The sequence below is a fragment of the Enhydra lutris genome, unplaced genomic scaffold, assembly GCF_002288905.1.
Source record: "Enhydra lutris kenyoni isolate GAN:26980312 unplaced genomic scaffold, ASM228890v2 scaffoldscaffold22, whole genome shotgun sequence".
Classification (NCBI taxonomy): Eukaryota; Metazoa; Chordata; class Mammalia; order Carnivora; family Mustelidae; genus Enhydra; species Enhydra lutris.
Genome location: NW_019154106.1, coordinates 5162841 through 5189837, shown reverse-complemented (window position 1 = coordinate 5189837; position 26997 = coordinate 5162841). Strand labels below are relative to the sequence as shown.

Below are 26997 nucleotides of genomic sequence, written 5' to 3'. Positions count from 1 at the left end.
TTGCAAAGGGCGAACCTGGCTTTTAGAAAGAGAATTTTATTTGGAATGAAAATATAGAGCTTGTCCCTCCCATGTCCTCCAGGGAGAGAGCAGGGAGTGGGGGGAGATGGTCCCTCAGAGTATAAGCTTGCCTTGATACAAAAATCCTCCACAGGGACAATGACAAGAGCCAGGCAGTGGCTCTGGCCCAGGCCCACAGGATGGGTCAGTGTGGACTGTCCCTGAACCTGGCCCAGAGGGCCTGGGCAGGGAGCAGGAGGCAGCCAGCTAGTGGTGTGACTTGCCAACAGAGGCTGGGTGAGGAGGGCGTGGAGCAGGAGGAGGAAGTGAGGGGGAACGGCATCCCTTGGGCCTGTGGTCCTATGCGTCCCCATTCTCCATGCGGCCGAGCTGCTCTTCCAGGCGACCGATGCGCTCCCCCTGCTCCTTGACCAGCGCCCGCAGTGCCCGCAGCTCCTGCATGACCTCCTCCAGCTTCCCAGCCTCCTGCAGGGATGGCGGGAGCAGGAGTCAGGGGGCGCGGAGCTGCAGTCTTCCCCCGGTCAACAGAGGCCCCGGCCCATGAAGGGTTCAGGCACACACACTGCAGACCAGGGCCCCTGGAGGGCACGTACCATGGCTCTGGCAAGGCTACCGCTGGAGACGGTCGTATGGATGGACGCAGCAGAGCCGGTGGCCCCCGGGCGGGCCGAGCTGGGAGCCGCTGCAGGCCGGCTATCGGATAACACGTTGCGCCTGCTGACCTTCAGGTCCCGCTGCTTGCTGGGCACGTAGGCCTCCCGCAGGGAGATGAGTATGGGGCTGGCATCCTGCCCGCTCACCCACTCCTCTGCCTCCAGGGCCGCCTCGGGCCCGGCCGTGTCAGGGTACAGATCATCCTGGAAGAGGTCCGACTGGGCGAGGGCGGGGGAGGTCCGGATCAGACGGGGGGCCCCGTGGTAGGGTCATCTTGTCTGGACCCTGGGTAGCCACCTTCTTATCGCTTTCGGCCTCCAGGCCTGCGCCCTATCAACCCCGCCTCCCATGCCCTGGCCCCCCTGGCTTCTGTAAAGCACAAATCTCTCGTTCCACTTCCCTTCGGGGTGAGGCCAACAACTCTCTCAGAAACCTTCCCCACACTCCTAAGCAGGGCTCAGCCACGTGGCTTCATGGGATTCTGGAAGCCCTGTGTCCCACAGATGGTAAACCCCGCCAGCCTCATTCACAGCCCTCCTCCCTGGGAGGCGCCTGGCACGCTGGAAGGTTCACTTGGTGAGCACCGGCCGAAGAATGAGGCTCCTCCGGGGTTCAAGGCTGGGCATCCGAGGCCCGGCCACATGTGGGCGGATCCCCTCTTCGTGGGAGTCTCCACAACAGCCAGGTTCTCGTCCCTCTCTCCACTCTTCCCTCCGTGCCGTTTGCCTGGCCTAGACCCACCGCTGGAGGGCCACCCCCACAGCCAGGTTGTTGGGTCCTGCCTTTCCGGCCACAGGGAGCCCTCCAGGCCTGCCTGGCACCTGTCCGCCTCCCGTGGCTCTTCCAGAGCAGGGCCTCAGCTCACCCTGTCTCACTCCTTGTTCCCACGCCTGGCACAGCCGTACGCCTGGCACAGCCGTACGCCTGGCAGTGGCCCAAAGACGTGCTGGTATCCGTCCAGCCCACTGACCACATCCACACTCAACCACGTCCCATTCACAGGCCTCAGCCCGGTCCCCACCGCGTGGCCCATCCATTGGGGATGGGAGTGGGTGGGCAGGGGACCAGGTGGCCTCACCTTTCTTGGCACAGTCATGATGATGGGCTCACACTTGCGCTCATGCAGTTTGTAGAACCTGGGAAAGGGAAGGGAGGGAGGAACCGTGGGTGGTACCTGCCCCTCGAGGGCTCCCCTGCACTCTCCACTTCTGGGCCTCACCCCAAGCCCTCCATAGTCCGACCTTGACCCTGGCCCTGCTGCGGGCCGCTTCCTACTACTCAGCAGCCTCCCAAGATCTTACTGCTCACCCTGGCCAGCCACGGCTGACGGGGGACGACTCAGCCGTGTGCAGCCAGCCATGTGGGAGGCCCCTCTTACCGGGCGATCTCGCACTTGCTGACCTCCAAGCCCCTCTTAGGCATGCTGCCCATGCCCCTCTGGGGCTCTTTGCTGGTGAAAGTGTTCAGGAAGTGGATATAGGGGGGCTCATCTGTGATCTCAAAGTACCGGATGCTGGAGTCGCCCTGCGGAGGGGAGGCGGCAGGGGTCAGCACCCAAGCGGGCCGCCTGCTTCCCCCCTGCCCATCCGCCCTGCCTGGCCCCACACCTTGCCGCAGACGTAGACCACGTTGGTGTCTGGGTCGTAGAAGGGCAGCAGCGCCCCGTTGCTCGAGTCCAGTTCCTGTAGGGCCATGGGTTCCTCAAGGTTTTCCTGCCACATGGGGTGGTGGGCAGTGAGGCCAGGCTGGAACCTTCTTTCCCTCTCCTCACCGTCCAGGCCCATCAGGACTGGCCCCAGGCCGCCTCCCATGCCAGCTGGCACGGCCCCCACCAATGCCAGATGGGTTTTTTCCCACCCTCCTGGATCCCTTCCACTCCCAGGATCCCACTTTCCTGGGCCACTCCAGGCCTTTAGTCCCCACCACGTGCGAGCAGGGGGGTGCCAGGCAGTACTACCCTGTCTCAGAGGGACCAATGGAGGCCACTACACAGCAGCACAGGGCTGTGGGACAGAACGCTTCAGGAGAAGGGCTGGGAGGCCTCCTGGAGGGGAGGGCCTCTGCGCTGGGCCCCAAAGGGCCACCAGATGGGAACAGGCAAGCCAAGGAGGGAAGGGCTTTCAACTGGCTAGAACAGTGTTGGCGAGGGCCTGGAAGATGCTGGAGGCAGCAGAGGGAGACTGGAGAGCGAGGGGCAAGGACAGAAGAGGCTGATAGGGTTCCAGGTCCCGAGAGCCTCAGGTGCCAGGCTGAGAACCGTGGACCCACACACCTCTCCAGGGTGACTCCTACCCTCCTTGCCCAGGTGGGGGTCCAAGTCTCAACCAAACCTGACCCTCAGGCTGACCGTGGTCACTCACCAGGTCCCACAGCGCCAGCTGCCGCTCGCTCATGCGGCTGAAGCCTGTGGTGAACACCTTGCCATCCGCCAGGAAGATGGCCCGCATGGGACGGGCCCCTTCGTGAGCCTTCTCCCACTCCTATCCGGGACAGGAGGGGGGGTGCAGAGTGGTCAGCGCGGCAGTCAACAGAGCCCCCTGGCCTGTCCACTGCCACCCCCCAGGCGTCCAGGGCCGCGCACCGCCACCAGGGTGCCCCGGCGGGGGTCGATGACGCGCACGCTCTTGTCTTTGCAGGCAGAGCAGAAGAGGCTGCCATTGCGGTTCCAGCTGATGTTGTAGATGAGGTCGGGGTGCAGACTGTCCAGGCGGTACAGCTCCTCCGCCGTGCCCACGTTCCAGATGAGCACCACGTTGTCACAGCCTGCCGGGGAGGGGCCATCAGCCCACCGGGCAGGCTCGGACCACCCTCCAGGTGCCACACCCGGCCCCCTGACCTCAGTGGGCCCTCGCCTGACCCCCAGTCGGGTGGGCCTGGAAGAGGGTGTGGGTTCTGGAGCTGCACAGAGGGGGCGGGGGGGTTGGGGGGGCGGGCGGTGCAGACCTGCGCTGAGCAGCACGTTGCGGGCCGTTGGGTGCCAGGTGACAATGCCCACTCGCTTGGTGTGTCCCTCCAGCAGCACCACTGGCTCTGTGAGCGGGGCGGTGAGCCCGTTTTCTGGGATCTGCCACACCTGCGGGGCGTGGGGGTTGGCGGGGAGATACCAGTTGAAGCCTCTGCTTGGCCCCGGCTGCCGGCAGCCTTGAGCCACACCTGTGACCCGGGCCAAGCACAGCCCCGTGCCTCACCATGACTGTACAGTCCTCTGAGCCGCTGGCAATGACTTCGTCGTTGTGGGGACACCAATCGATGTCCAGGACGGGTCCAGTGTGTCCACACACCGTCGGGTAGGCCTTGTCAATGCGGCCCGTCTGTGGGCACGAGAGGGGCAGTCAAGGGGAGAAGGAAATGTTTGTTGCCTTTGACCCTGACTCCGTGGTAATAAACCTCTCTCCATCTGGGCTAACACCTCTTTGAGGCAATAAATCTGAATCATGACACCTGCCCACAGTGGTGTAGGGATGGGCAAGGTACGGAAAGTGAGGTGAGCAGAGAGGCCTGGCAGGTGTGGCCCGTCTCCAGTCCTTCCCCCAGCCCTCATGGAGCCCACCTTGCTCAGGGGGAGCACCAGGAAGGCACCCCCGCCGCTGGCCTCCACGATCACAGCCAGGAATTTGGGATTGACGGCGCAGAAGGTGCTGTCCCAGGTGACACGGGACACTCGAATATCTTCATAGCACTGGTCATTCTTGACTGGCTGTCCAAACACGTGCCGAAATTTGCTCTGCCTGACCACTTTGCGGAAGGACATGTCTGCAGGGCGGGGAGGCTTCCATCAGCCCTCACCCATCCCAACAGCCCTCAACCCTCCCAGGGCAAGGGAGGTGGGGAGGACGTAACCGGGTCTTGGCTTTCAGTTTCCACAGTTACAGAACGGGGTCACAGATGCAGACCCTGCCACCCATCAAGGGGGCATCGAGGTGGGGGGGGGGCAGCGCACTGACCCAAGGCCCACACGGTTGAGTCCCGAGGGGCTTTGCAGGACCCTACCCAGGCGCCTCCCCGGCTCTGATATGTGTGGGGGAGGTGGGAGGTGCGGAAGCCAGGGCAAGCTTAGCTCCTCTGTGGGTCCGAGTCAGTTCCAATGAGCTCCTTCCTGCCCAGGATATGGAAGCTGGGTGACGGGGAAAGGTGTCCAGTGTGGAGCCGCGCTAGGCCCGAGTTCTGAGCCCCGGGGAATGTGCAGTGGCTGCAGATATGTGCAGGGAGCTGCAGGGAGCTCCAGGCCGGCCCAGGGGGCCTGGCAGGGACTGGGCGGGGGATCAGGATGCCGCTCCTGGCCGCAGAGCATCCCAGGGCGTCCTCGGAGCGGGGTCCAAGGTGAACCTAGAGGGGGAAACGCTGGGCGGCCACTGGGATTTGGGGCTGAGGGTGGAGCGCCGCGGAGGGTAAGGGCTCCTGGGACTCGCGACCCCCCACCCCAGCCTCTCGCGGCTCCGCCCCCGCAGCCCCGCCCGGTCCCGCGCTCGCGCTCCCAGCTCCGGCCCGCCGCGCTCACCGGGGACGCCGGGGGCTGCTGCACCGGCCTCGGGCGGCTCCGGATCCCGGCCTCTGGGAAGCAGGAAGCGGGAATCAGGAAGTGACAGAGGAGCCGGGGAGGGGGGGGGGGGGGGCGGGGCGGGGGCTCGCGGGGGCGGGGCCGAGGTCACGCGCGGAGGGGCGGGGCGGGAGACTGCAAGTGGGCCCCGGAGGCCCCGATCGCTGGGGCTAGGCGAGCGCAGGGGCGGTGCCTGGGCGAGCCCCGCCCCTCGGGCGCCGGGTCCCTCCCGGGCGAAGGGGCGGAAATAGGGGTGGGGGTCGGAAGGGCAGTGGGTGCGGGTTGCGGGGTGTAGGTCGTCCGCGACCCCGGCGCCTTCCCGGTCCTGCTCCTCTGGCCGTGCCCTCGGGATTGTCAGGATTGGACGGAGCCCGCCGTGCCAAGCCCCCTTCCCAGCGCATACTTCCAGGTGCCCCAGTCAACCCCCGACTCCGAAATACAGTATCCGGTTGACAGTCGATATATTCACGTGCCTCTTTTTAAAGGTTACAAAATTACACGCTCGTGATGAACAAAGTAAATACAGAAGCGGTGTTCTGAGGGGCGCGTGGAAGGCCCCAGCCAACCCACTGTTTTCGGTGAACACCCCTGGGGCCTGCTGAACCTCCTTATTAAAAATAGAAATGGGAACATGCCCCTATCAGATCCCAGGCTAGTGGTGTGTCCGCAGATGACCCCTCTTAGCTAGCTCCTGGGACAGGAGTCCAAACTGGCCTCCTCAGATCTACCCATCCCTGTCCCTGTCTCACCCTGGGGGGACTTAAGTGTCTCTGTAAGTCCGACAGGCACAAACTGTCCCCTCGGCCTGGGGCTGGTTTCCCTGGCGCATGGGGCCCCCCTCCCTCATCTTCCTTGAGGTGATGGTCAGGGTCCCTTTTCCTGAAAAAGAGAGGTAGATGGGAAGAGGAGGGAAGAGCAAAGCCAGAAGGAGACTTATCTGGGGCTGCAGGAGGCCCCCCTGTGTCTCACGCAGGCTGGGGCTTACACCCTCTTAACCCCTTCCCACTCCCTGATGAGGAAACAGCTTAGAGGGGAGGGTGCCTGTCCCAGGTCACCCTACCAAGATTTAGTCCCCATCTGTTTGGCTCCAAAGTCCTTGCTTTTCCCTCTGTTCCACACACCCCGGGACAGGCTGACCCTTCCAAAAAAGGACAGGAATGAGGGTGCTTTGGAAAAGGGAATGCAGCTGCTAAGCCTGTTTCTCCAATGTACCCTCCAGGCAACAGCCAGGGCTTGTTTAAAGCCCAAACTAGACCCCCTACCCCAAACCCTCTCCACGCTCCTCACTGTCACACTTGAAATAACTTTAGTCCTTGTGCCACCCCCCCCCATACATTACCTTCCTCTGTCCTCGCCTGGCACGTGGCCCAGTGACACTGATCCTCCTGAAACAAACCCCCTTCTTTCCAACACCAGGGCCTGGGTACATCCTGTTCCCTCCGTCTGGAAATGCTCCCCCCAGATTGTGAAAAGGCTCCATCTCTCACTTTCTCCAGATCTCAGACCCCCTCCCTCGCTGGTCACTCCCTGACCCTTACTTGTTCCTCCTGCATCCTCCTGAATCCCTATCTGATGTTCTACTATGTAATTATTTGTGTATTTGCTTTTTGTCTGCCCTGCCCCACTAGAATGCCAGCAAACTGAGGGTGGCACTTTGTCCCTGTTCCCACTGTATCCCCAGCACCTAGAAGGAGACCTAGCGTACTGCGTGGGGTCAAGTCCTGTACGCTGAATGAATGAATGAACAGCAGTCCTGAATGTAGAATTGAAAATGTTCATATTCACCACTCAGAATAAATGCACCTCTCGGCTGGAGAAGGGGCGCGTCTCCTAGAGGGCAGCAGGAGCCCCCCTCCCCAAGGTGTTAGGGGTGAGGTAGATGGACTGTAGAATGTCAGGGAGGAGCCCTGCCTTCACCCTCTCTGGCCTTGGGTGTGCATATTCCTCTAACACAAAACTCCTCTTCATCCCACAAAACCCTTCATAACACTGCTCTTTCTCCTGGATAGCAATTCCCCTTACGGGGGAGATTTGCCCTTGCGACCTTGGAGGTGGGGCTTCCCCACTCTCCCACAGGCTGGGTTTGGAATGGGGACCAGAGTTGAAGGCAGGTAGCAGGTACTGGGGGTTTCGTGCCTGCTCTGTGTGTCCTGTTGGGGAAAGGGGGAAGGGCGCTGCAGAGTGCCCCGAGGATGACTCCAGTCCGGACACTGGCTCCAGGGGCTATGCACCCAGTGGGGTGGGGCATTTCTTGCAGAAGTGGAAAGCAGTACAATGGAGGGGACAATACCTAGTCGACAGCCATGTGGGCTCTGGCCCCTGGGCGAGTGTCAGTCCCAGGTCTGGGTGAGTCTTGGGGATGCCCACCAGTACAATTAAATAAATGGCTAACAAATTACTCAGCACTTACTCTTTGCCAGGCAAGGATCCAAGTACTTCATAGAGATGAACACTCCTAGGGAATGGGGACCCTTGATCTGATCCCCATTTTACAGATGAGGAAACTGAGTCTCAAAGAAGCCAAGGGCCTTGCTGAAGATCACACAGCTGGTGAATGGTGGAGCTGGGATTCAAAAGACCCCCCAAGGGGCACCCGAGGTCATGCCCCCCACCCCATGTGGCCATGTGTCCCTAGAATGGAGGGCTGGCTGGAAGGTCACCTAGCAAGTGCTCAATAAATGAATGAATTCAACAAATTTGTGTCCGTTCAGAAATCTCTTTCCTGAAGCCTCAGTGTCCACAGTCCCGTCGGCAGGAAATGCTAGAATTAGGGCCCCCCCAGCATTGCCACTGTTGAGCGTGCTTCCTTCCCCGGGCCCAGCCCTCGCAAGGGGAACACCACCACCCCATTCTACAGAGGAGAACGCTGAGGTGAAGAGGGGGCGAGCAACCCGGATCCAGATCTCCCTGCACCTCTCCAGACCCCCCGCCCTGCCTGCTGCCTTTTTCAGATGGAGGCAGACCTGGAAGGGCTGCACAGAAGTGTCTGTCGTCTACACCAGGAGTCAGGGAGGCTTGAAGGATGGGGTGGGCGGCGGGGGGGGGATGTTGGGGTCAGTTAAAAGGGGGAAGGGCTCATGGTTCTGGAGCACAGTGGGGGGAGGGAAAGCTGGGTGAAGGGGGCAGCTAGAAGAGAGCGCCGGTGTGAAAGGGAAGGGGGTACAGAAGTGAGAACTTCAACTCTTCCTACTTTTTCTTGCAGAGTCTGCAGCTTGAGAGGGAAGAGGGGGCTCGACCTCATGGGGGCCTGTACCCTTTCTGGAGCCGCTGGTCCCCAGAGCTTTCTCTTTGGCTGTCCCCCGCCCCCAGCAACCCCCCCCCCCCCGCCCCGCAGCCTGTGGGTTGAGGGCAAAGAAGGAGCTCAGCTGGAGGCGGGACCAGGACACTCTGTAGCCTGGGTGGCAGGTGGCTGGGGTGGGTGGACACTAGTTGCACCCTTGAGTGGAGGGAGCAGACGCTGAAGTCCTCTGGAGCCATGAGAGGCGCAGAGTTGGCCTCACACTGTCTCAGGCTCCCCGGGGGAGGCTGAGGCCCGGAACTGGTCACAGGCACAGCTGATCTGTCTCAAAGCTCCCAAGCGCCAGGCCAGGAGGCATCTCCTCCCATTTGACTCCAGCCCCTGCAAGGGACCTTTCTAAACGGCCGTGAGGGTAGGACTTCTGATTCCTGAGGCCCTACTGTGTGCTGGGCTCTAGCTGAGTGCCTCCCATGCTTTCTGACTTAACCCCCCCACCCAGCGGATGAGGCAGAAGCTGAGAGGGTAAAGCGGCTTGTCCAGAGTCACGGGAGCCTGAGTGGAATCCGGGCGTGGTAGCTCTGGTCTCTGCTCCCACTGCCTTGCTGAGGGAAGCCTGCTGAAGTTCTCACCACTTGTTGTGGGCAAGGGGCCCAGCCAGCCTGCATGGGCTCCTAGGCCCCAGGGTCCTGCAGGCTCTTGAATGCCCTCCCTCTCTGCCGGGACTTCCTCCTTTGGCGTCCTCTGGCCCCACGTTAGAGGGTCAGAGAGGGAGGAGAAGAGGGAGGGAAGGATCAAAGGGAGGTCAGCGCAAGCCCGGGGAGGTCACCCCTGCTGGCTGTCTCCTGCAGGACTGAGGCTGGGGGAGACTGTCAGTGGGGTCTGGGCTGTCGGGGGCAGAGCCCAGCCGGAGACCATGGGCTCCGACTGCTGGGCCACTGGGTGAAGGGGACAAGCGGGACCTGAGTGGGGACAAGACGTTCGCGACAAACTGCCTGGGACATTTTGGTGCTTCGTTTTTCACTTCCCCAAAGTCCTCCTGCCAGGCCCCGGGGACTGGGTGGGGTTTTCCACAATGACGTCCTCCGTGGCTCCCCTCTGCTCTGATTGGCTGCTCCGTTTGTCCCCCTCAGGTTCTTCCCCTGCCCTGATGGCCTGGGCTTTCCGAGACCCTCACGGGGGGCCTGTCTTCTCTGGGGGGACACTGCTGGGGCTTTCTCCCTCACAGGCAGCAGGCACAGCTGGGTTCTCGGGGGCTTCTGGGGTGGGATCTGTGGAGGGAGCAGAGGGAGCTTCATCACAGGGCCTGGGGGCTGAGCCAGAAGGGGTTCCGAGGGTCTGGGCCTTAGGGCACTCTTGTGCCTGAACCACAATGTCCAAATGGGACTGGGCTTCATGGTTCACCTGGGGCTGAGCTGAGGAGTTCAGCTGAGGCTGGACCACAAAATCTGACTGTGGGGGGGCCACAGGCTCCAACTGTGGCTGGGCAGAGGAGTCTGCCTGTGGGGGGGCCACAGGCTCCAACTGTGGCTGGGCTGTGGGGTCCGCCTGTTGGGGGGTCACAGGCTCCAACTGTGGCTGGGCTGTGGTATCCACCTGTGGAGGTGCCACAGAATCCAGTTGTGGAGGAGCCACAGAATCCAACTGTGGAGGGACCGCGGAATCCAACTGTGGCTGGGCTGTGGGGTCTGCCCGTGGGGCGGCCACAGAATCCAACTGCGGAGGGGCCACAGAATCCAGCTGTGGCTGGGCCATGGGCCCTGGCGAAGTGTGGCCCCCAGAATCCACTTGGGTCTGTGGCTCGGCCGGCGTGGAGCTGCCGGGCCATTCTTCACAGAGAGCCGCCGTGAAGGAGGAGAGCATGGCACGCAGCAGGGCGCGCAGGTCGGCACTGGCCAGGAGGCAGAGGAAGGGACTGAAGCAGCTGTTGAGCAGGGTCAGGTAGTCGGAGTAGACCAGGGCCTCCCAGAGCAGGTAGCCAGGGTAGACGTCCCACAGGAAGGCCAGGTACAGCAGCTGTGCCAGGTGGTAAGGCAGCCGCAAGACCACGTAGGCGGACAGGATGGTCTGGGCCACGCGGGCAAAGCCACGGGAGGCCGCGGGCCTCGGCCGGCGGCAGCAGGTCTTGCAGGCGGTGGCGGCCTGGGTGAGCACATGGCAGACGAGCAGCAGGAGGAAAGGCAGGAAGCCCCCCAGGATCTCGAGCATCCGCAGGGGCAGCTCCTCGCTGTCCCAGAAGTCCAGGCAGATGACCAGGTCGTACCACCAGTCGGCGGCCTCCGGGAAGACCAGCCAGGGCACACTGAAGAGCGTGGCCAGCACCCAGACGCTGGCGCAGACCCAGAGGGGCAGGCGGGCCGGGCGGTGCCCCGGGTACCAGCGCGGGCACAGCGCCAGCAAGCAGCGGTCCACGCTGAGCGCCGCCAGCAGGAAGAGGCCGGAGGAGTAGGACACACCCCACAGGAAGTAGTAGAAGCGGCAGGCCGCCGTCCCCAGTGGCCAGTGTCCTCCCCGCTGGATCTCCAGGATCTGGAAGGCCGCCGCCGCCAGGAACAGAAAATCCGAGACGGCCAGGCTGAGCAGGAGCAGGGCAAGCCGCCTGCCCGCTCCCTGCCGGGCCTGCGAGCCAGCCAGCCATGCCATGAGCCCATTGGCCGGCAGCCCCAGGAGCAGCAGGGCCACCAGGAAGACCGTGTCCCAGACACCCTGGGGATAGTAGTCTTCATCGTCTGGCTCTGTGCGGGGCCCGAGGCCAGCGGCACCCGGGTCGGCTTCCATCGCGGTGTCCGTCCGAGGTCCCCTGTGTGCTGTCCACAGAGTGGGGGCCTGATGGATCAATGGAATCATGAGGGACTGAGTATGAGAGAGAGGGTGCTGTGTATCTCCAGGCACGTCACTGTCCTTCTCTGAGCCGTCGTCATCGCCTTTTGGGTGGTTAGCCTCAGCCGGGGCCTTTAAGTAGACGACGCCACCTAGTCTTCAGACAATCCATTTTATAGGAGAGGGAAGGAAGGTTCAGATAATCGGTGACTCGCCCAAGGTCAGAGGTAGGACAGAGGCTCCAGGCCTGAAACTCACACCTAACCATTCTGCCACTCGGGATCCCAGTGCACCCGATAGAGTTGGCTTTCGAACATGTTTTTAAAGCTGTGAATGTTTTCTTCAAATAAAATAGCACAGCAGAACTCCCACATGAACGAGAAGAGAGTGCTCAGATTAAAGGAGGGGGAGCACCCCTGGGGCTCCAGGGAGGACAGTTTGTGCAAACTGCTTGGTCAGATTGCCGCAGGCCCCTTCCCATCTGGTATCTTGGGATTCAAGTGCTTTAAGATCCCCAGACGGGGGAGGCCCAGGGCCCCATGGGCCCGTAGGAGTCCCAGGATCCTGGGCCAGAGGAGACCCTCCCCGCAGCAAGTGCAGTTCCTGAACTCAGGTGGGGGTCTGCAGCTCAGGCCAGGACAGCCGTCCCAGAAGCAGCTCAACCTTCTTCATCATCCTTGACCTCCCTCTGGGGCCCTGTCCTCATTCTCACAGCTCAGGCAGAAGGTGGTCCTCTGAGGCCACCACACAGATGGGGTCGGGGCTCAGCAGCGTGATGAGGATAGCGTTACTGGGACCCTGGAGGCCTGCTGCCTCTCCCACCCTGCCTCCACCTTCCCTCATGGACCTTATGGGTGGAGGAATTTTCCCTCTGAGAGTGGAGGAGGTACTGAGAGCTGAGTCAAGGGAGCATGTAGACAGCCCCCAAAGGCCGGCTCCTGCCTGTGGCCCACCACTCCGGCCCCTCTGCCTGTATCCCGGGGCTCTCCTCCCCGCTAAGCCTCTTCCTCAGGCAGACCCTGCTCTGCCAGCTCCAGCCTCTGCTGGATCATAGCCCTGAGCTGCCCCAAGCCCCCACAGGTGAGGCCTGGCTTACCTGTGAGGTGCGCTCTGGGGCGTGCCTGCCTGCCCAGGGGTCCAACCATCCGCGGGGCCCCATGCCAGCAGGGCCTGCTGCGTGGCGCCCGGCGGCGCTAAGGCGGCCGGCATGAAACCCAAGCTGAGAAGACATCAATCATTCATGGGGCTGCTCGCCGGGAAACCCTAACCCCGGCCTAGCAGGGCCAAGTGACCAGCCAGGCCACCCCATCCCTGATAGAGCCAGAGGGCTAAAACCTCCTCACCCTGCCTCCGAGGCAGCTCCTCGGCTGCCTCCGAGCAGGCTCTGGGTTCCCCCCGCCTCTAGGGTCCACCTCTTCTGACATCCCCTCCATGTCCCTCACTCTGGCATTCAAGGCCTCTGTGATTGGGCCTCCCTTCTGCCATTTCATACACCCTCCGCTCTGGCCACAGTGTCCCGCCGTCAGGGGGCTGCTGTGGGCGACTCATCCTAGTCTCTCCCTTCTCCCAGCTTTTGCCCACACTCTGCTTCCTGACGTGACTTCCCTTGTCCTCTCTTAGCTAAGTCCTGCCCATGTCACACGACTGGATTTGGGGACTGGAGTCAAGGACAGAGAGTCCCTGCCTCTTCAGCGATATGCCCCTCCCACCCCCTGCTCCCGTTTCATAGACAAGGCGACCCAGAGGTGAACTTGCTGGGCCTCCCAGCTCGTGGGGGGCGGAGCAAGAGTCCTAAGCTCCTTGTAGCCTTGTGTCCTGGCACCCCTGTGGCTGGGGACAGTTCTCTTCACCCATGTGGCTCTGCCCCCAGGCAGAGGGTCCGGATTAGGGCCTGCGCTGCCTGCCTCACTTACCCTAATCCCCTTCAAGTCTCCATCCCCGCCGGCCATCGGTTCTCATGGTAGGGGTGCATAAGCAGCTTTATGGTTCCTGAGAACCAGGGGTGCTCCCTGGTCTTGAGTCTCTGAGCCCGTCGTCCCTCCCCACATGGCCGCAGAGCAGGCGAGGGGGCTGCATGGCCCAGACCCGGCCCCCAGCCCACAGAAGCCTCCTGCAGGGGTCGTGGCTTCCAGGAGTAGTGCTGAGGGCCTCCCCTTGACCAGGAAGAGGAGCAAGAAGGAGAGGGGGCTCCGAGGGTCCCAGAAGGGTGCTGGCAGCTCTCAGGAGCAGACCCCTCTCCCGGGTCCCAAGGCCCCAGGGAGCAGCAGGAACCCCTCTGGGACTGGAGGACAGGAAGGGACAGGTCCTGCAACCCCAGGGCCAGCCTCCCGTCGCCAGTCCCACCGGCATCGCTCTGGCCCCCAGCACGATGCTGCTCAGAAGACATACGGACCCTTGCTCAACCGCATCTTCGGGAAGGTCAGGTGGGGCGTGGGCTGGGAGTGGGGTTGGGGGTGGGGCAGGGACTTGTGCCCTTGGACTCGGCCTGCTCTGCTCCTGGTACTCAGGCCTCCAGCCACCTCTGCTCCAGACCCAGGATTCTGTGAGAGCTCTGGGCCCCAGGAGCAGGAAGGGGGGTGGTCATGTCTTCTCCAGGGGCCCATGGGAGTCAGATGCCTTCTCCTGCCCTTGTGGGACTGGCCCTGCCCAGGCCATCGTGGCCCAGGGCTGGAGGAGGAAGGATGGGCCCCAGGGACATGGTGGACTATGCTTCTGCAGGACCGCGAGCTGGGCCCCGAGGAGCTGGATGGTGAGTGGTCCTGGCTGTTGGCAGAGGTGGGTGAGAGGGGTCCCTGACCCAGGCTGCCTGGGCCTGACCTCCCTTCCCTGCAGAGCTGCAGGCCGCCTTTGAGGAGTTTGACACTGACCATGATGGCTACATCGGCTACCGGGAGCTGGGCGACTGCATGAGGACACTGGGCTACATGCCCACCGAGATGGAGCTCATCGAGGTCTCCCAGCACGTCAAGATGAGGAGTCAGTGACTGACCCCCACTGTCCCAGGGCAGGGTGGGGTGGGAGTCACCTAACTTTGCGCCCAGGCTGGGCAGCCCCGGTCCTCTCTGAGTTTCGTGGTTTGGGGGATGACGAGGAGGTGGCGGGAGGTGGCTCTGGGAGTCTGCAGGGGTGATGGTGGGAGTGGGTGGCAGTTTCTAGGGCTTTCTGACCATCTGACATTAGCCTTGTCAGGTGCAGTGGTCATGAAAGTCACCCGTGATCCAAGAGACCCTTGGGGCTTGGCTAAGGACCCCCTCTGTCTCTGTGATACTAGTGATAAAATGTTCCCAGCTGGCTCTCTTCTCTGTGTCTCTCTGACCCTCCTGAGGTCCCTGAAAAGAACCTCCGAGGTTCAGTGAGGCCTAGTGTGACCGAATGCTGGCCTTTCTTTGCGATTAAGTATCAGATAGATGGGGCACTTGTGATTATCATTAGCTGATTTGTCAAATATCAGATTACCTTCATTCCAGGACACCTGCATTTGGTTTTTCTATGGTTTCCAAAATGGGATGTGACTTACGGTTAATGCGAACCTTCAGTGTTGTGCTTCTTTTCTTTTCCCCAAAGCTGTTATTTGCCCATTGGTGCTTTTTACAGTGGATGGTAGCTTAGAATCAAGAGACCATCTGGGCACACTTCTTAAGAAGAATTTATTGCTGCCCATGGGGTCCCAGCATGTAAGAGCCATGCACTGCCACCCCAAAAGCACCCAAGAGTGGGTCCTCTCATCTTTGCCCCAGGATGAGGAAGGAGGGTTCATGAGTCCCCCAAGGCCATGCCCCTTTGGCAGCTGAGGCAGAGTTTGAACCTGGAGCTGCCTGGGTCCAAACCTTGGGCTCCTTCCCCCACACTCACGTGCTTCACTGAGAGCACCCAAGCATCTCGCCCTGTAGTCCCCGTGGAGAGCAGGGCTCCCGCCTCCTCTCCCCTGCACCCCCAAGGGCTTGGATACTGAGGATTCCTTCCCAGATGCAGAGCCGGGTAGAGGCTGGCACCTGTGATGCTTGCGACGTCCCTTCTCGGGCCCGGCCCTTTCCATCGTGACGTTCTGCTTGGGTCCACAGTGGGTGGCCGCGTGGACTTCGAGGAGTTTGTGGAATTGATGAGCCCAAAGCTGAGGGAGGAGACGGCGCACATGCTGGGGGTGCGGGAGCTGCGCATCGCCTTCCGAGAGGTGTGGAGTGTGGTCGAGTCGGGTGCTGGTTGGGTGACTGGACAGCAGACCTGCTGGCCTCTCATCCGGGCCAGAAAGATTGGGGGTGGGGTTCAGCCTCTGGAGGCCCACGGCCCTGCAGATAGGGGGCCTAGGGCCAGGGAGGGGTTGGGGAAGGTCCAGCTCACTCTCAGCTGGGGGACCTGCCCAGGGAGACTTCCTGGAGCAGGGGGCTTGCTGTCCCAGCTTGGGAAGAGGTGGAGGGTTTGGATGGGCGCAGGTGGGGGCATCCAGGCCCAGGATGTGGCAAGATAGAGACGGGTTCAGGCAGAGCCAGCTTTGGGTGGGAGGGGCTGAGCCCTGCTGGAATCCTAGTTTGACAGGGACAGAGATGGACGGATCACCATGGCAGAGCTGCGACAGGCAGCACCAGCTTTGCTGGGGGAGCCGCTGGTGGGTCCTGAGCTGGATGAGATGCTCAGAGATGTGGACCTCAACGGGGATGGTACCGTAGACTTTGACGGTGAGTCTCCTTCCCATCCCACCCCCACCCTTCCAGCGCCCAGGAGGAGCCCAGCGTGTCCTGGGATCCCTAACCCGGACTGGCCCAAGCCCTGCCCCTTGTTTCCTCCAGAGTTTGTGATGATGCTTCTCACCCACTGAGGCTCCAGCAGGGAGAACGTGTTGCCCCTCTGGCCCCAGGCCAGCAGGGTTCACGCTATACACCCTCCTCACGAGGCCCCAGAATGGAAGAGACCCAGCAGCTCCCAGGCTGCTTCGGAACCTTGACAACATCTGGCTGGTGCTTGTGCGGTCACCCACCCACCCGCATCCTCACCTGCCTCCCCGCCGAGCTACCGGGAGGAAACCTGCCCCCAGCTGCCTCTCATTCTCCAGTATGAGCAAGATTTTGGCTCTCTCCGGAACTTGGGAGGTAACAAGCTCCTGGGCACTGCAGCATTCAAAGACAGGGGGACAGCGTTGGCAGGATTCTGGTAGCGTGGTGAATTGGGAGGGTGACAGCTGTGCCTCCCATTATTGTGTAAAAAAATATATATAAAAAAAAGCTTAACTTGAAAGAAAGCCAGGGGTGACCCCAGGTACTAAAGACAAGGCAAGAACTCAAAGCTGGGTGGTGGGAGAGTGGGGACACCATGGGGGCCTCAGCATAGAGAGAAGTTCCGGAGCCCCGGCTCTGACACTTATGAGTGACAGAAGATCTGTAAGAGAGAGACCAAGGAACAGAATGTGAGCCCGACTACCTTTCGGGGTCGCAAAGAGCTACCCTGTTCTTGAAGAGAGGATCAAATATATTTCCACCTACCGGCCTGAGGAAGTGGCAAGGGTACAGATGTCCAGGGCCTCGAGGGGAAAAAGCTACTCTAAGGAACCTGAAACTCAGGCTTGCACATTAGGCAGGAGAGCTGAACAGATAGGGAGAAGCTACTGGAAGGGCACGCTTCAACACAGGACACGATGGGCTTAACAACCCTGTCACGAAAGGAAAACCCTATGAACAACTCGTCTCGAGACAAAAGTCCGATGGCTCACCGAGGAAGAGCTATTCGGCTCTGCAAAGACTTTTCATTGCCTGCGGTAAGTGCCAGAAGACAACGAGATTAGCTGGTCATCAGGCCTAGAAGAAATGATTGCCGGCCAAGAAGCCTATCCCTCACTGAATAGTTATTCAAGAAGGAAGGTGAAACATTAACTTTTTTCAGGAAATAAACGTTGGGAAGAGTTTCCCAGCCATGTGCTCTTGTGGAAGGGATGGCTTCAGTAAGAAGGAAATTCAGACCTGAACAAAAGCAGAGTATGTACTAAATCATGGTCAGGAAAGCGATCAGTAAACACATTGGTGGATTCAAAGAAGCATTAACTGTAAAAAAAAAAAAAAATTAATTTGGGGGATTTTGAAAATAAGGGGGGACTAAAATAATAGACAAAATAAAATGGAAGATGAGGGGGGGATACTTTAAACATGCTAATATCTTTTTTCTCATCTTTCCTAGAGGAGGATTCACTGATCAGTTTAGAATTTGTTAACCATTAAAAGGGAATCATTAATGTATAGAAATAGAGATAGAATTTTCTTTCTTTTTTTTTTTTTTTAAAGATTTTATTATTTATTTATTTACTTGACAGACAGAGATCACAAGTAGGCAGAGAGGAAGGCGGCGGGGAGCGGGGAGCAGGCTGCCAGCTGAGCAGAGAGCCTGATGCGGGACTCGATCCCATGACCCTGGGACCAGGACCCAAAGGCAGAGGTTTTAACCCACTGAACCACCCGAGCATCCGACTCTTGATCTCAGCTCAGGTTGTGATCTCAGGGTCACGAGTTCAAGCCCCGAGTTGGGCTCTACGCTGGGCATGGAGCCTATGTTAAAAAACAAAACAAAACAAACAAAAACAGAAGGCAGAAATAATCCTTTAAAAACAAGAATTCTGGGGCGCCTGGGTGGCTCAGTGGGTTAAAGACTGCCTTCGGCTCAGGTTATGATCTCAGGGTTCTGGGATCGAGCCCTGCATCGGGCTCTCTGCTCAGCAGGGAGCCTGCTTCCTCCTCTCTCTCTGCCTACTTGTGATCTCTGTCAAATAAAAAGAATAAAATCTTAAAAAAATAAAATAAAATAAAAATAAGAATTCCAATAATTATGAGCTGATTAAGTTTTTGGTTAAAAGAGAATCTTAGGGGGCGCCTGGGTGGCTCAGTGGGTTAAAGCCTCTGCCTTCAGCTCAGGTCATGATCCCAGTGTCCTGGGATCGAGCCCCACATCGGGCTCTCTGCTCCGAGGGGAGCCTGCTTTCTCCTCTCTCTCTGCCTGCCTCTCTGCCTACTTGTGATCTCTGTCTGTCAAATAAATAAATAAAACCTTAAAAAAAAAAAAAGAGAGAATCTCAGCCCCAGAGGAAAGTTACAATATGAGACTGGGTTTCCTGTGACTGACAGAGAAATAAAGATGCCTTAAAATGGATAAAATCTTATTTCTTAGGTGAAATCCAGCTGTATGGTCTTCAGGGACCCAAGGTCCTGCTAGCTGCCTGCCATTCCTGGGGTATCCCCAGGTGTGTTCATTTTCCAGGTGGCAGGTTTGGAGGCAGGAACAAAGGACAAAAGGGGACAAAGGTGAACCACTCATACCGGATTAGGTAGGGCTCCTCACCTGGTACATGTAGCTGCAAAGTATGCTGGGAAATGTAGTCTTTATTTGGGGCACCCACATACCCAGCTAAAGACCAGAGGTCCTTCTACTGTAGGACAGAGAGCGGACACCAAAGGGCAGATGCCGGGCTCTTCCCCACAGCTGAGTGCAGGATCTAAGACACACTCAAGCAGCACAACGAAAATGGAAAGGCCGAAAGTGATGGCTTGGAAAACAGATTTACCAGGAAAATATGAAAGAAACCAAAAGAAACAGTGTTTAAGTACAGGGAGAGCAAACAGAAATGGGCTATAAGGCAAAAAGCATTAGGGGTAAAATGAGGCATAATTCACTAAGGAAATCTAACGTTTCTCGTCTGGACACAAATATCGATGTATTTTTCAACAAAGAAAGAAGCTACATTTAGAGCTTCATTATCTCCTGAGGATAGGGCTACTGTCAGCTCAGTTGGGATTACATAAATTACCCAGCCCAAGTGAAGCACACTGGTCATGCGAAACTTTAAAGGTTGTGATTCAGTGTTCTGTCCGTGTGTTCACATGGACCATGGGTTGGTCAATTTTTCCTGTAAAAGGTGACAGTGTAAAGATTTTAGGCTTGGAGGAAATACGGTTTCTCTCACGACTGCCCAGCTCTGTATCCCCAAGCAGCCACGGCCAACACAGAAATGAATAGTTGTGGATGGGCCGGAAATTCAGTAATGAATTAACTAAACTTTGATTGATTGACACTGAAATTTGAATTTTATCCACTTTTATCGTACTATTTAAATCGTACTATTTGAAACTATTTAAATCATACTATTCTTTTACTTTCCCCCCAACCATTACTAAAATGTAAAAACCACTTTTAGCCCAGGGACCATATCGGGTCTGACACGTGCTGTAGTCTTATAATATGGAGAATCACAACTTCTGGAATAACTTTGTTTAGTTGAGATTGTGGAGGGGCACCTGGGAGGCTCAGATGGTTAAGCGTCTGTCTTCGGCTTAGGTCATGAAGCGTCTGTCTTCGGCTTAGGTCATGATCTCAAGGTCCTGGGATCAAGTCCCATGTCGGGTTCCCAGCTCAGCGGGGAGTCTGCTTCTCCCTCCCTTCTCCCCCCCTGCTTGTGCTTTCTCTCTTTCAAATGAATAAATAAAATCTTTAAAAAATAATTTAAAAAGGTAAGATCATGGAATGACAAAAAATTACGGGCAGAGTAGCAACTTTCTATATTAATTGCCTATTTGCTCACAGCGGTTTTCACAATTTTCCTTTCTTGTTATGTTTGTTCTGATTATAGTCATTGAAATGTAATTCTACGTCTGATAAATCTGGTAATACAGACTGTGGGCTTATATTCTGTATGTCTTTATTTCATTTTTCCAGGTTTTATTTTATTTTGCCAAGGCACTGGTCCATGATGGATTAGAAATGAAAACTGGTCCTTTACCACAGCTGGTTTGAGAACCATGGGTTTAGGAATTCCTGCACCCCACTGGTGCCCTTGAAAGTGTCTTGACTGGGGGTTGAGGGTGGGAAGTCTGGATGGGCGAGGAGAACAGGAGTGGGAGAAGGGGTCTGGGGGCTAATCCTTCCCACAAAGTTACAGGAACCTAAAGACATCATTCTGGCTGCTGCAGACCCAATGGAAACCAGGCCACGTCTCTTCTCAGTGGCACTCGTGGGTTACTGGGGGAGAAAGACTGTAAACATCTAAGTGTATGAACAAGATCTACCCCAGTCTGTGGTCCTTCAGCCAGCCCCTTGGGTGGTCAGCTGGGGACACACGTGCTCTGTATCCTCTCCTCTCCCTCTTACACCCAGGTGTCTTGGAAGTCTTGGGTTATGTTCGATTCTGCCCTTGGGTGAATCAGTCTTTCTGGACCATGGTTTCCTCATCTATAAAATGGGGCTAAGGTGGTGATTATTAGAAATCACCTGTGTTAAGTGCTTAGCACAGGACCTGCTGCCTTCTAAGAGCTTGATAAATGGTAGCTATTAGGATTTCAGATTGCAGGATTCTCAAAGATTCTATTTCCTGGCTCTCAAGATTCTGAGATGCTTGGGCTTTCCAAAAGTCTGAGATGGTCTGTTTCCAACGTTCTGTGGTTCTAAGAGTCTCCAATCACTGAGGTTCTGTGATACCGGCCCTTTCCCATTGTCTTTGCCCTTACTTCTCCCAATCCCGGGACTTGGGAAGTAGGGCAGTGGGCGGAGAGGGCTGGGCTGCTGTCTTGTCATGGCCCACATTCCGAGCTGGCTGTGGCAGTCCAGGGCCCCAGAGCCAGGCTGCAACCAGGATACCAGCCTCCAGGGCCCAGGCCTGCGTCATCTGAGTGCCCTTGGCGAGGGCCACCTGGGGCAGGCACCAATGCTGCGCCTCCAGGTAGAGGAATGGGCAGGGCCAACCCTGCTAAGGGCAGGGGGAAATGGGAAGCTGGAGGGATCTCCTCCAGACTTGCAGGACAGAGTCCCAGGCCCAGATCTGCCCCCAAAGTGCAGAAGCGAGTCTTAGAGCATCAGGACTGTCACAATGAGAAGACGGGTGGTCCTGGAGCCCCTCAGCTCCATCAGCCCTTTCCTCAGTTTTTACAGGAGCGGGACTGCGGCCCGGCTGGTGGGCTGGGCAGGGCTGGTGGGAAAGAAGGATCAGTGGTCTCTTCTGGAATGAAGTACATTCTTTTATTAGCACAAAACACCACCAACCCAGCAGCCCCACGGCCCAAGAATAAGTTAAGGCACAGAACAGGCCAGGGGCGACTTTTCCAGGCCTGTGTATTGGGCAAACTTCCTGAGCAAACTTCGAGGGGTTGGGGGCTCCGGGGTCCCGGAGTTCTTCCCTGGAGATGAGGGAGCCCGAGCGGACCCGAGGAGCGCCTCCTGGGGCCGCTCGGAGACGAGGCTGGATACCGGCTGCCCGTCCGCGGTTCACTTCTCGAAGTAGGGCAGGTAGAAGAACTGGAAGCCCCGGTGGCCCTTGACCGCGCAGTAGATGAAGATCACGTGGTAGACTGCGGGGCGGGGCCGGTCAGCGCCGAGGGCCCCGCCCAGAGCCCAGCCCGCCCCCGCCCCGCCCCGCCCCCCCCCGCCCCCCCCCCGCCCCGCCCCGCCCCGCCCCGGAGCCCCTTCGCACCTCCGGGAACCAACAACAGGAAGCCCGGCACGAAGAAGATGGCGCTGGAGACACCTGCAGCAAGAGGGGCCGAGTCAAGGCTGGGGGGCACGGGGCGGGGCTCACGGGTCACTGCCTGGGCAAGTGTCACTGTCCGCGGTAGAAGGGGCCGTTTCCTGCTAGGAAGGCGGAAGCAAACTTCCTAGGGGCCTAGGGACTCGCGGGTCCCCGAGGAATTCTTCCCTTGAGGGGGACCCCCGCTGCCTGCGGAGGTAGGAGGGGGCGCTCACCTGGCGAGGGGGCCACCTCCAGTCCCACGGCGATCAGGATCAGCACTGCACACAGATGGAGCCGCGAGGGTGAGGGCGGGAGGAGGGGAGGCGGGAGGAGGGGGCCGGCGCCGGGGCCAGGGCGGGGTCCTCCACCCACAACCCCCAGCAAGGCTTAGGCCCTAGCAATGGTATCCCCAACCTGAACTGAAGGTTCTCTTGCCATAGACCCTTCCTGGGAAGCTCACCAAGCTCTGTGTTTTCTGAGCAGGGCCCCTGGCAGGCCGTGGGGAATGTCCCAAAAGAGATTTTTCTCTGCTCCTTGGTGTGCTCTTTCAGTCAATCAACAAATATTTATGGAACACCTGCTGTGTGCCTGGTACTGAGAATCCCACAGGGAAAGGCAAATGAGGTCCCTGCTCTCATGGCCCTTCCTGGTGGTGCAACCAACAAGAACCTCCAGGCTACAACCCCGGGGGGCTCGGGATCAGGCTGCAGGAGGGCCAGATCTGGCAGCACTAGAGCCTGGGGCATCAGGGAGGGGCTTCTTGGAGGCAGTGGCCACTAAGCTGAGCAGAGGCAGCAGTAGCAACAGCAGGTAACATTTAGTTACCACTTATCAGGTGCAGCCAGGCACTGGGCTAAGCTTGTTACCTGCACTGCTTTATTGTCACTGTGACTGAATGAAAAAGATATGATCATCCCCATTTCACAGAAGATGAAACTGAGGCAGAGAGCTGCATTCAGAAGGAGGAGGCAACCTGACTCCAGAGGCTTTGCTGTGGGGATTGTGCAGGCAGAAAAGGAAAGGAGTGCTCTAGACAGAGGGAACAGCATGGCAAAGTTCCTTCCCATGGAAGGAACTTGGGGCCTTCTAGGAGCTTCCTGATTTTGCAAGAGTGGAGAGACAAGTGCCCAGGCTCGAGGAGTTTGGCAGGGCCTGGAGACCCCGGCAAGGGACGTGGACTTTGGCTGAGGACAGTGGGTGTTGGGGAAGTCATGGCTGGATCAACTTTTCAGACCCAGAGAGTCCTGGGCCCCCAGTTAGAAAATGGGATTGGGGGGAGTTAGGGAGCTGAGCTCTGTAGCAAGGGCGGTGATATAGCATGGAGGCTTGAGGACCACCATGGACTGCTATGGGATTTGTACCCTGCACAGGGCACCTCAAAAAGAGTACACATGGGGACTGATACACTACTGACCCCCTTGGCTTAGGGCTGGGGGCCCTGCCCACTCAGAGGAGGCGTGTTTTTCTAATTCCTGCAAAGGCACTTTACATGTCTAAGGTGACCTCCAGGTAATGTCCGTGATGTGGGTTTAAATCCCAGCTCATCCACTTCCCAGCTGAGGTCTGAGCAAGTCCCTTCACCTGCCTGAGGCTCTGTCCTTACTTCTGAACTGGGATGGTATTAGTGCTTGCCCTCATGGGTACTGAGAGAATGAAAGGGGGTAAGGCAGGTGGCCAGTGTGACCAGTGCCCAGCTTTGCAGTGGCTGCTGGAAAAGCAGTATCTCCCCCTGCCCCCAAGATGCCCAGAGATGAACTAAGGCTGCTGCTCAGCTCTCTGGCCAGGGGACTTAGACCCCTCTGGAGGAGGAAGAGCAGCTGCCACAGCTGGGCTGTCCTTACAGGCCCCTCTTGACCCCACCCCTGTCCTTTCTGGGGATCCTGAGTCCTCAGCCCCATAGACCGAGTCCAAAAACATCTGGCTGTGCGATCTGTCTGCTCTGGGCTTCAGTTCCCCCATCTGGGCAATGGATGTGCCCAGCCAGGGGCAGGGACAGGTCCTCATCCACACTCAGACTCTGGAGAAGGGGAAACGACAGGTGCCCTGGAGACTGGGTTGGCAGGGATATCCCTGAGCACCTGTCCCTGTTCAGGTTCACGGCCCTGCCTCTCACCTGCTGTGTGACTTCCATAAGGGGGGAAATAAGCCTACGCTGCACCTGGCTCCAAGCAGACAAAGAATAAATGGCAGAGCGGTTACTCTTCTGCTCCCTGATGGATTCGGTGGGGGTAAGTTAGGAAAAAAAGAAAAGAAAGGAAGGAAGGAAAAGAAAAGAAAAGTTAAGTGTAGAGCACCGAACCAAGTTCCATTTCAATTATGTGTAATTTCCTGGCTGTGTGACCAGGAGGCTGGGCCTGCTCCTCCCAAGGCCTCAGTTTCTTCACCTGTAAAATGGGGGTGGGGTGATGGTAGCCAGCTTCCTCCTCAGGATGCAGGGAGGCTCGGTGTGCCAAGGGGGATGCACAGCTGGCACGAAGGGAGGATGGGCCCCTCATGGGGGTAGGCAGGGGACCCTCAGGGCACTCACCCAGCCCCAGCAGCAGGAGCAGGAAGGAGGCCAGCACTACCCGGCGGTTCTTCTGGATCAAAGGGTGCTGAGTCCAGCTGGGTGGCAGGAGAGCAGGACAGGTATGAGAGGTGACACGAGCCCAACTCCCTCCTGTTACCCTTCCCCCACCCAGAGGACCGAAGGGGAAAGCCCGGGCCACCTGTTCTGGGGGCACAGAGCGCAGGGAGCTTGAGCAGGGCCAAGCCTCACCTGCAGCAGGCGTGGTAGGAGCGCTGGGTGGTGTTGCTGATGGTGCTGAAGGACCACTGCGAGCTGCGGATGGACGTTCGGCTGGAATCCCTGCAGGCCATTTGGGCCCAGTGAGAGGCCGGAGAAGCAAGGAAGGGGTGGTGGGGGATGGTGCAGGGACTACAGCTGGGTGTTCCTACGGGATGGGGGCACTGAGAGGAGACAGGGTGATGAGGAATTCAAGGTCTGGGGTCTCTGCAGGACTCAAGGTGGAGAAAGGCTGGGGAGCCAAGCTAGGAATTCCTGCAGGACAGGTGACTGTGGGAATGTAGGGGCCAGAGCAGGCTGGGGGGTTTCTTCAGGATAAAGAGCCTGGTGGGGGTGGGTGGGTGGGTCTGGCATTGGGGTAGGGTGACCCTGCAGGACAGGGGAACCCGCGAGGGAAGTGGGGATCAGGCTAGGAATCCTTGTAGGACATTGTGAGAGAGCTGGGTGATCTGGGTGGAAGACTGGCCAGGGACCTGGGGCACAAGAGCCAGGAGCGGAGGTAGAGGATGGGTCCCCACCTGGCCCTGACCTGGTGCTGACTCCCCCATCCGGCTCCGGAGAGGCCTGGGCTCCGTCCTCATCGTTCTCCAGGTTCTATTCCAGAACACAGGGCTCAGAGAGGTTACTGGGCCCAGGCCCTTCCTCCTTCCCCCTCAGGGAGAGGAGGAGAGCAAGCCCACACAGCTGTTAGCCTGGCTGCCTGACAGCTGCTCACCTCTCCCTCCACCCTCCCGCAAAACGGGTTTGATGATTCACACAAACCGAAACCCAGGTAGGATGTGGGTGCTGGGGGCTTGGGGGGGCTAGGCGGTGGCAGGAGCCACCGGGGCTGGTTGAGGGCTCCTAGCATGGGTCCCAGGGCCAGGAGTTCTCCCAAGTTCGGGAGTCAGGGTGGAGCTTTCAGAACGGTATTTCACAGGCCCAGTATGGATGCTCTGGATTCGGGGTGCCAAGGAGGGGCAGAAGCCCATGGTTTCCAGGTTTGGGGCACAGAAATCTGGTACAGGTCTCCAAGAAAAGGACCCTAGAGTCGGTGGAAGTCCTCTAAGGCGAATGGAGATTTCCAGTTCAGTGGGAAGTCTGCATCAGACGTACAGAGCGCTCTCCAGCCCAGGGGGATAAGGGGCGGGGGAGGGCGGGTTAGGTCAGTATCCAGGAACGGGTGGGAACACCGGGTGGGATTTCCAGTTGGGGCCAGGAGACTTGCTCCCGGGTTCCGGTTCTGGGTTCTCCAGTGGTGGCTGGGGACCAAAATCAGAGCTGAGAGGGTCTGGGCTGGGCCCTGGATCAGCGGCCTCGCAGGCTGGGGCCTCTAGACAGATTTTCCCTTGAGTTGGGGCTCTCCAGGGTCCGGCCTGGGGTCCCGCCCAGACCCGGGCTGGGGTTGGGCTGGGCCGGACCATTCACCTGGTAGCGCAGCCGGGACTGCTTGTCCTCGTCGGCCACCTCGAACCGGGCCCGGCGCTCGAAGTGCAGCGGCCCGAAGCGGGCGACCCCGCTGAATTCGGGCCCCGGGCCCGCGTCCTCCAAGGACAGCTCGAAGGCGTCATCGATGCTGAACTGGGGCCGGGCGGCGCTCATGGCCCCGGCCCGCTCAGGCGCCCCTCGCCGCCGCCATCCGAGCCCGCCCGTCCCTAGCGCCGCGGTCCCGCCCCCGCACGCAGGCCCCGCCCCGGGCCGTAGTCTTGGGAGCGCGACTGTCCGGCGCCCTGGCCGAGGCCCCGCCCTCACGTAACGGCCCCGCCCCTGCTCGCCGACAGCAGGCCCGAGCTGCCGAGCGCCGAGCGGACCAGTGGACGGGGCCTCCTTTGGGGACCGCACAGGGGCCGTGGCGCCTCCCAGCGGGCGCCGTACTCGAGGCAATCCCTGGGTCTATGTCAGGGGCTTGGAGAGGCAGCCAGACGCCAGCCGCCCAGGCCCAAGATGGGGCCTTCTGCATCCCACCCCGCGCCTCCAGGGCCAAGGAGACTCCAGGGTCCAGACTGTGTCCCCACCCTGACTCACCGCGGATCTGCATGGGATGGGTAGACTTACCCCCGCAGATATGGAAACTGAGGCTCAGAAAGCTTATGTGGCTTCTGCTCCTCCAACCCAGTCTCTACTCAGCAGCCAAAGTGATCTTTTAAAATATATCTGATCTTTTTCTCTGTGTGTTATTTTTAAGAAAGGTTTATTTGAGAGAGGGCGCCAGGGCGCGAGCGGGGGTGGGGGGCAGAGGGAGAGAGAGAGAAAATCGGCAAGCAGACCCCACTGAGCGAGGAGTCGCAGGTCGCCTGGTCCCAGGACTCAGAGATCATGACCTGAGCAGAAACCAAGAGTTGGCCACTTAAGAACTGAGCCACCCAGGTGCCCCTCTCTGTGTGTTATTCCTAAATTAAAAAAAAAAAAAAAAAAAAAAAGTATGGGTTAAGTCGTCTGTATAAAACTGTCCCTTGGTTTTCCATTGTGGCTGAGGTCTTTCTGACTAAGGCCCACAA

General features: G+C 58.9%; 4 protein-coding genes across 7 annotated transcripts; 1 reads left to right on the top strand and 3 right to left on the bottom strand.

Moving 5' to 3' along the window:
- Positions 1–20: 20 nt before the first annotated feature.
- Positions 21–5254, bottom strand: LOC111149972 (coronin 1B). 2 transcript variants are annotated; one of them, XM_022507249.1, is made up of 11 exons: positions 5174–5254; positions 4226–4428; positions 3864–3986; positions 3619–3748; positions 3257–3438; positions 3036–3155; positions 2283–2387; positions 2054–2199; positions 1754–1811; positions 615–893; positions 21–486 (listed from the first exon to the last, which is right to left on the bottom strand). In XM_022507249.1, the coding sequence occupies exons 2-11, from the start codon at positions 4424–4426 to the stop codon at positions 361–363; spliced, it is 1470 nt and encodes a 489-aa protein (XP_022362957.1). In that variant the 5' UTR covers positions 4427–4428; positions 5174–5254; the 3' UTR covers positions 21–360. The 2 variants fall into 2 exon arrangements, with proteins under 2 accessions (XP_022362957.1, XP_022362958.1); XM_022507250.1 differs by lacking the exon at positions 5174–5254 and adding an exon at positions 4666–5091.
- A 3367-nt stretch (positions 5255–8621) lies between these two features.
- Positions 8622–11312, bottom strand: LOC111150090 (G protein-coupled receptor 152). Its single transcript, XM_022507434.1, has 3 exons — positions 10184–11312; positions 9864–10045; positions 8622–9791 (listed from the first exon to the last, which is right to left on the bottom strand). The coding sequence occupies exons 1-3, from the start codon at positions 11292–11294 to the stop codon at positions 9621–9623; spliced, it is 1464 nt and encodes a 487-aa protein (XP_022363142.1). The 5' UTR covers positions 11295–11312; the 3' UTR covers positions 8622–9620.
- A 1987-nt stretch (positions 11313–13299) lies between these two features.
- Positions 13300–17469, top strand: LOC111150091 (calcium binding protein 4). Its single transcript, XM_022507435.1, has 6 exons — positions 13300–13685; positions 13986–14016; positions 14100–14243; positions 15329–15438; positions 15793–15940; positions 16052–17469. Exons 1-6 carry the CDS (start codon positions 13314–13316, stop codon positions 16078–16080), a joined length of 834 nt encoding a protein of 277 aa, XP_022363143.1. The 5' UTR covers positions 13300–13313; the 3' UTR covers positions 16081–17469.
- A 3760-nt stretch (positions 17470–21229) lies between these two features.
- LOC111150147 (transmembrane protein 134) lies at positions 21230–26156 on the bottom strand. Of its 3 annotated transcripts, none has more exons than XM_022507536.1 (7): positions 25928–26156; positions 25050–25114; positions 24494–24583; positions 24263–24339; positions 21969–22013; positions 21700–21753; positions 21230–21577 (listed from the first exon to the last, which is right to left on the bottom strand). In XM_022507536.1, exons 1-7 carry the CDS (start codon positions 26099–26101, stop codon positions 21495–21497), a joined length of 588 nt encoding a protein of 195 aa, XP_022363244.1. In that variant the 5' UTR covers positions 26102–26156; the 3' UTR covers positions 21230–21494. The 3 variants fall into 3 exon arrangements, with proteins under 3 accessions (XP_022363244.1, XP_022363246.1, XP_022363245.1); XM_022507538.1 differs by having other exon boundaries at positions 24494–24556; XM_022507537.1 differs by lacking the exon at positions 21969–22013.
- Positions 26157–26997: the final 841 nt, after the last annotated feature.